Source organism: Macaca thibetana, chromosome 2 (assembly GCF_024542745.1).
Source record: "Macaca thibetana thibetana isolate TM-01 chromosome 2, ASM2454274v1, whole genome shotgun sequence".
Taxonomy (NCBI): Eukaryota; Metazoa; Chordata; class Mammalia; order Primates; family Cercopithecidae; genus Macaca; species Macaca thibetana.
In genome coordinates this window covers 75,920,384-75,928,057 of record NC_065579.1, presented here as the reverse complement: position 1 = coordinate 75,928,057, position 7,674 = coordinate 75,920,384, and the positions used below count along the sequence as shown (strand labels likewise).

General features: G+C 36.3%; 1 protein-coding gene across 7 annotated transcripts in view; it reads right to left on the bottom strand.

The window, feature by feature from the left end:
* Positions 1-319: 319 nt before the first annotated feature.
* The window catches only part of FNDC3B (fibronectin type III domain containing 3B), a 363,826-nt gene continuing 356,471 nt past the window's right edge, over positions 320-7,674 (bottom strand). For all 7 annotated transcript variants that reach the window (XM_050780053.1, XM_050780054.1, XM_050780057.1 and 4 more), the window contains one exon: positions 320-3,891. In XM_050780053.1, the coding sequence (XP_050636010.1) occupies positions 3,580-3,891 (312 nt within the window). In that variant the 3' untranslated portion in view covers positions 320-3,579. The remainder of the gene's footprint in view (positions 3,892-7,674) is intronic.

The following is a 7,674-nucleotide window of genomic DNA, read 5'->3' as shown; positions in this document are numbered from 1 at the left end:
GGAAGGCCGGGGTGAGCGGAGATCATGAGGTCAGGAGATCGAGACCATCTTGGCCAACATGGTGAAACCCCATCTCTACTAAAATTTTAAAAATTTTTTAAAAATTAGCTGGGTGTGGTGGCGAGTGCCTGTAGTCCCCAGCTACTTGGGAGGCTGAGGCAGGGGAATCACTTGAACCTGGGAGGCGGAGGTTGCAGTGAGCTGAGATCGTGCCACTGCACTCCAGCCTGGTGACAGAACAAGACTCCGTCTCAAAAACAGAAAAAGAAAAGAAACAACAACAACAAAAGCAATCCTAGTCATGGCAGAAAAACCCTACTTAAGTCAGAAAGAATTAAAACATTTATTGGGCATAAATATATTACATATACACTACAGATACAGTTAGGTATTACATATAGCATAGTATTTGCAAAATCTATACATTAAAATTGATATGGCAGTTTTAATACAATGTATATGAAATAGTCTAAAATTTACAATACAGGAAAACATGATTTTCTTTTTCTCCTAGAGTTGAAAAGCTTGGAATGTATGTCCAACAGTGAGGTAAAACATTTTATCTTTCAATTTAAAGAATTGTGCAAGGATAACATTCAAACACATTCAATTAGGGCACTTCTCAATTTTTGACATGAATACTGAATTACTGTAGCCAACAAAACAAGGTTAGAAAATGCCAACATTTAAAGTTGATAAGAACAAGGCAGAGAATATGCAGAAAGTCTCTTTAAAAAGTGTTCTTTTTCAACAATTTCTTTGAGGACAAAGGGCAGTTTGCTTCACATGACTGGAATTTCTTGTGCCAGGGATGAGTTTGACATACAGAGAAGAGTCAGAGCATCAGAAGGCCACTCATTCACTCCTCACATAGCAAAAGGGCAAAGAGATCAGGTTAATAGAACACTTTATTTTATTGTTCGTGTGTAATGGCAATATATATAGTTATATATCAATATCACATATACATATTTGTGATAGAAAACAGTGCCATAGAGAGTAATAATTTTCTGACTGAAGGAATATAATGAATACCAAATAATGGAGAGCAATAAAATAAAGTGCTGTCAGCTTTGTATTTCACACACTTCAGCTTCCTGGTGGTTAAATGATAGTATGAAAATCTCAAGAAGATCAAATATTCATATAGATTTTGGCCTAAAGTACTATTTACTTAAAAAAAATTCAACCAATTCAGAGAATTTCTTTATAGCAGCAGTTCTGAAGTGTTTCAAAAAAGAGACTTCCCCAACCCCCCGAGAGGGGGCTTTGTACTCAGTTGAATTTGCATTGCTTAAAAAATACCTCTCCCCGAAACACCTGCGTGGAATTTTGTAGAAAATGCACATGCTGTGTCACAGTGGGTCACAGCACATGTTTAAACAGGGGGGTGAGTTTTGGAAGGCCAGAACTTTGGCAGAAATATATTTACCTCGATGCCATCAGTTTGCAAAGCTAATTAAACTACTTATTATAGTCAATAATAAAAAACACAGAACTCTCTAGTACTCACTACATCAATATAGGCACACAGAATAATTCATTGATCTCAGCATTTTCTTCCAAGAGATGATTATGGTTTTGGGGTACATGTAAACGTTTCAATCACTGATAATGGATTTCTTTTTTTTTTTTTGGCATTTAATGCACTAGATGCTCTTATCTTTTTAAAAACACAAGAAAATGTCAGAAGATTAATAATACTACAGATGTTGCCAAGGAACAAGACTGACCTAAAATTACAAAAGTATAAAACACAAAAATATAACATGCTACAAGGGAAAATTAGTACATAAGTACATTTAAAAATTTTTTACAATAAATAAAGATTGCACTGTAATTGGCATTTAAAGTACTGTATGCAGAATATAGTATAAATAAACCAAAAACAAAATAATGTTGGTTTCCCCATGACTTTGGTATGGGAATATTATAAGCTAGTACAGGATACTGCATCTTAGACAACAAAGACCAAGCACAAAATAGCTATGATCAAGAAAAACCAAGTAGCAAAAATATACAAAAACAGAAGCAGGGGGATACACTGTGTCTGTTGCACCCTTTTGGAATATATTTGCACCTCCAACTCTTAAATGTCCCTGAGGTACTCGAACATTATGGACTTCATATAAATAATCCAATGACTTTGGGTTAAAATTGATTATCTCATGACTCAAAATAAACACATAAGAGTAACACTTTGCACTCCAATAGCACCTGTTGGTCAAATATCTCAAAGCACTTACAAACATAAGAATCCCCATTTCATTTTTATTTTATTTTTCATGCATGGGAAAACTGAGGCACAGAGAGGTAAAGTGACGTGTTCAGGTCACGCAGCAAGTTAGTGACAGATCCAGGGAAAGAATCTAGGCTCTTTGATTCCCAAACACCCTGTGTTTACCATCAAACACCATTCCCTCTCCAACCATGGCCAGGCAACCCCACAGAAATAGGAACTACAAATTTAGATGACTCTCTTTTGGGTTTTATCAATTTTCATCTGCGGTTACATTAGTATTATGTGCACTGAATTAAGGTATTGAAATTCAATCACTTCATTGATACCTCAAAGAACAGCCTAAAGGCAAATGCTTCAAAAATAATGAGCTGACACATAAGAAGACTGCTCACAATTAGTGTAAATCATGGACAATGGGCAGAGGCACTAAACTGTCGCCAGTTCTTGTCATATAATTCTGGTCAAACATAACAGAATATAATAACTCTAGTGATTAGAAGTAGTTATATACAAAGACAAACAAACAAGTTAAAGCAGCCTTTAAAATAGCTGAACAAGAAAACAACTAACTATTGCACAATGCCCTCTTAAAGTTACTGCTATGAATTGATGTGGTAAAATCTACAATGCTCCATAATTTATAGGTGCATTCTGCTTACTTGATTTCTTATACAGGCAGCTCATAGTGTTAAAATTATAAGAAATACAGATTATTAAAACATTTTAGATTAAAGTACACATTTTGATTTAAATGAGCTAAACACAGTTAAATAACTGAGTGACAAAATGGTTGTTTAGGGCAGTCTTATCTGAGTGAACATATCTTCTGTATGTTGCTGTTGCTGTGTGGTAATACTCTGACAACACTGAAATCCTAGCCCTGTAAGTACACACACGGTGATTCATGTTTACAGATATAGATGATCGAGACATAAGAAGTGACTGGTGAATATAAATTACTAAACTGTAACAAAAAAAAAAAAAAAATCAAAGGCTTGCAAAAGACATCAGTGAAAACAGAATGAAGGTAAATCTGAAAATTTAAAGGAAAACATAAGAAAGCTAGCTTTTGGTATCTGGTATGCTTTTCTTCTTTTTTTTTTTCTTTTTCTTTTTTCTTTCTTTTTTTTTTTTTTTTTAAAAAAAATCCAGTTTAACCTCTTCCTAGTTTTGCATTTCAAAAAGGTGCACCAAAACACTGACAATTTTTTTCTAGCTAAATCTGTAAAACAGAGTATATAAATCAAAGAACAAAAGGGCTTTAAAAAGGGGAGTATCTGAATAAATGTGTGTATTAAAATGTGTAGCATTAATTCATACCTCTAGTTTTGTTGGGTTTACTTCATTAAGAAGTACTGTAATATAAAGGCAAATAAAATGGACAAAGTTGCAAAGCCAAGCACAATGATGGCTGCAAACTGTTCATCAGTAGGCATCATGCTCTTCATTTTGGGATCATCTAAGCTCCCCATGTCCCCTGTAAGCATGACCTCACTTCGTTGTAATACAAAAGCCGCAGAGGGGCTGAAGGCTCCACTTAGCTCCTGAGAGGTGTCTAAACAGCGACGACATGCACATACACGGAACCTGTAGTCTGTGTTGGTCTGGAGGCCTGAGATTTGGAATGTGGCTTCTTCTCCCTTGTACACCTTCAGGAAAAGAAAGAGTTCTAGTTAATTAATTTATAGCGACACTGTTGTCTCTAGAATAATCTTGGTTTAGATTCACTCCATTCACTCTTGGTTTACATTCAGTTTCACTCTTTCATAACAAAAATGATATAAAAATGTATTTCTCTCAATCTGCATTCACACCATAAAAAGGGTATCCCAACACATTTTGAATGAAACAATATAAAATCCAGTGACTCAAACTTTGACAGAAGGAGACAAGGCACTGACTAGAAATGCAGCTCACATTTTAAGTAGTAAAGATGCATCTCGCTAAATTTTATAATTTAGGTCGGTGGTCCCCAACCTTTTGGGCACCAGGGACTGGTTTTGTGGAGGCCAATTTTTCCACGGACGGGGTAGTTTCGAAATGAAATTGTTCCACCTCAGGTCATCAGGTGTTAGATCCACATAAAGAACGCACAACCTAGATCCCTTGTATACACAGTTCACAGTAGGGTTCATGCTCCTATGGGAATCTAATGCCTTACTGATCTGACAGGAGGCGGAGCTCAGGCAGCAATGCTCCTGCTCGCCACTCACTTCCTGCTGTGTGGCCTGGTTCCTAACAGGCCACTCACCAGTACTGGTATCCGGCCTGGGGGTTGGGGACTCCTGATTTAGACTATAAATCAAAAGATGTCATAACACAAATAGCTCTATGTTTTTGGTCCCAAGAACAAAGTTAACATTTTAAAATGGAAACAATTAAAAACTGAGCAAACAAAATGGAAATTTTCCAGCAGGATGATTATTTGACAACTGGATACACTACAAACGCCTCCCCTCAAGATATCCCACCTCCACCCCAAGAGGTAGACACTATACTGACTTCTAATTCTGTAGTTAATTTTGCTTGTACTAGGAGTTCACATAAATGGAATCACGCAGAACACACTCCCTTGCGCCTATGAGATTCACTCATGTTATCAAGCTATTCGGCAGTAGTTCCTTATGACTATACCTCAATTCCTCCATTTTCTTTTCAGCGGACATTTGGGTTATTTCCAGCTTGGAGGTTTCGTATAATAAAAATGCTATTAATAAGAATGCTATGAATGTTTTTGTTCAAATTTTGAGAACTTATTTTTCCAGGTAAATACAAGGAAGTGCTGGGTCATAGAGTAGTTCTATAGTTAACTTCACAAGAAACAGTTTTCCCAAGAGATTGTATCCCTTTGCACTCCCATTAACAGCATGAGAGTCTGAGCTGCACCACATCCTCATCAACACTGATCGTCAGTCTTTTCTGTTTTAGCTATCCTAGTGGGTGTGAATGGTACCGCGACTGCATTTCTGTGATGCTTGAAGATGCTGCGCATCTTTTCACGTGCTTACTGGTTGTTCATGTACCTTCTTCTGAGAACAGCATGTACAAGTCTTTTGCCTATCTTTAATTTGCAATTTGCTTGACTTTTATTAATTTGCAGGGCCTTGCTATGTGATCTGGATATAAGTCCTTAGACAGATATATGTGTTGAGAATATTTTCTCCCAGTTTTCTGGCATGCCTAATTGTTTTCCTGAGGAATTTTTTTGGATGTAGCCCACTTTATCACAAACTAACATTTAAATAATGTGGTGGCCTGTCTTGAGTTTCCATCTCTGTATGACAAATCTGATTTCTTCTATTAAGAATCTGGGATGTTTTCTTCCTATTTGTTAACACTAATCATCAAGAGGCTTACTATTATAGAAACTTGAAAATGACCAGTTTACTTAGACATTATCACATTTTGGTTGACTGAAACTAACAAAAGTCTCTGAACGGGGATAGAGGAAGAAGGTCTCACAAGGTTCTTCTAGCAAAATGAAACCAATCCTCAAAAAACTTAAGAGGAAATGATAATCAGATTAAAATTGCATAAAAATTTATGGCTTATATTAGAGTCAATGGATAGAAAAAATAGCTGAAACAAAACCAAATCAATAAGAGATTTGGCTAATTAAAAAAGAAAATAAAATTAACAGAACTCTATCTGAGTAGCACTGAGTTAATACCTGTGAGGTGCTTAAAACACACCTGGTATGAAGTTAGTGCACAGTAGGAGTTAGCTATTATTATTATTGATATTTAGAACTGAAAAATAACTCAGCAACAAACTATTTTAATAAACTTGTCAATTTTGTCAAACACTTTCTTTGCATCTAATGAGATAATTATATGGTTTTTGGCTTTCATTCTGTTAATGATGTATCACATTTGTCGATTTGGGTACACTGAATCATCCTTGCATCCCAGGGATAAATCCTACTTGATCATGGTGGATGATCCTTTAATGTGTTGTTGAATTTGTTGAATTGGGTTTGCTAGTATTATATTGGGGATTTTTACATCTATGTTCATAAAGGATATTGGCCTGTAATTTATTATTATTATTTTTTGTAATGTCCTTGCCTGCCTTTGGTATGAGGATAATGCTGGCCTTGCAAAAAAGAGTCTGGAAGTATTTCCTCCTCATTTACTTTTTTGAAAGAATCTGAGAAGGACTGGTATTAGTTATTTAAATATTTGGTAGAGTTCAGCCATGAAGCCATCAGGTCCTAGGGTTTTCTTTGATGGAAAACTTACTGACTTCATCTCCTCACCCATTGGTCTATTAGATTTTCTATTTCTTCAGTGTTGGTAAGTTGTATACATCTAGAAATTTATACATTTCTTCTAGGTTATCCAATTTGTTGGCATATATTTATTCCTAATAGTCTCAAATGTTCCTGTGTATTTCTGTGGTATCTGATTTTGTGTCTTCTTGGCTTAGCTAAAGATTTGTTGATTTTCTCTTTTCAAAGAAAACAACTCTTAGTTTGGTTGATCTTCGTACTGTTTTTCTAGTCTCCTTCGTTTATTTCTGTTTCCATCTTATTTCTTTCCTTCTGCTAACTTTGGACTTAGTTTCTCCCTCCCCGCAGTTCCGTGAGGTATAATGTTAGGTTGGGATCTCTCTTCCTTTTTGATGTAGGTGTTTAAACTTTGCTTTTAGAACTGCTTTTGCTGTATCCCATACTTTTTTTTTTTTTTTTTTGAGACAGAGTCTTGCTCTGTCGCCCAGGCTGGAGTGCAGTGGCACAATCTTGGCTCACTGCAAGCTCCACCTCCCGGGTTCACGCCATTCTCCTGCCTCAGTCTCCCGAGTAGCTGGGACTACTGGCGCCCGTCACCACGCCCGGCTAATTTTTTGTATTTTTAGTAGAGACGAGGTTTCCCCGTGTTAGCCAGGATGGTCTTGATCTCTTGACCTTGTGATCCACCAGCCTCGGCCTCCCAAAGTGTTGGGATTACAGGCGTGAGCCACCGCGCCCAGCCATATCCCACACATTTTAATATGTTGTATTTCCATTTGCCTCAAAAGATTTTTAAACTTCCATTTAATTTCTTCATTGACCCATTTGTTGTTCAGAAGCATGTTTTTTATTTCCATGTATTTGTGAATTTTCCAAAATTCCTTCTGGTATTGATTTCTAGTTTCTTAACACTGTGGTCTGAAAAGACACTTGATATAATTTCAGGCTTCTAAAATTTGCTGAGGCTTGTGTTGTGCCCTAACATTTGATCTATCCTGGAGAATGTTCCATGTATGATTGAGAAGGATGTGTATACAGTTGCTGTTGGATGAAACGTCAATTAGGCCCATTTGGTCTACAGTATTGTTCAAGTCCAATGTTTATTAATTTGTTCAAGTCCAATGTTTATGAACGTCTCCTACTATTATTATATTGCAATTTATCCCTCCCTTCAGATTCTTCAATATTTTATGTATTTAGG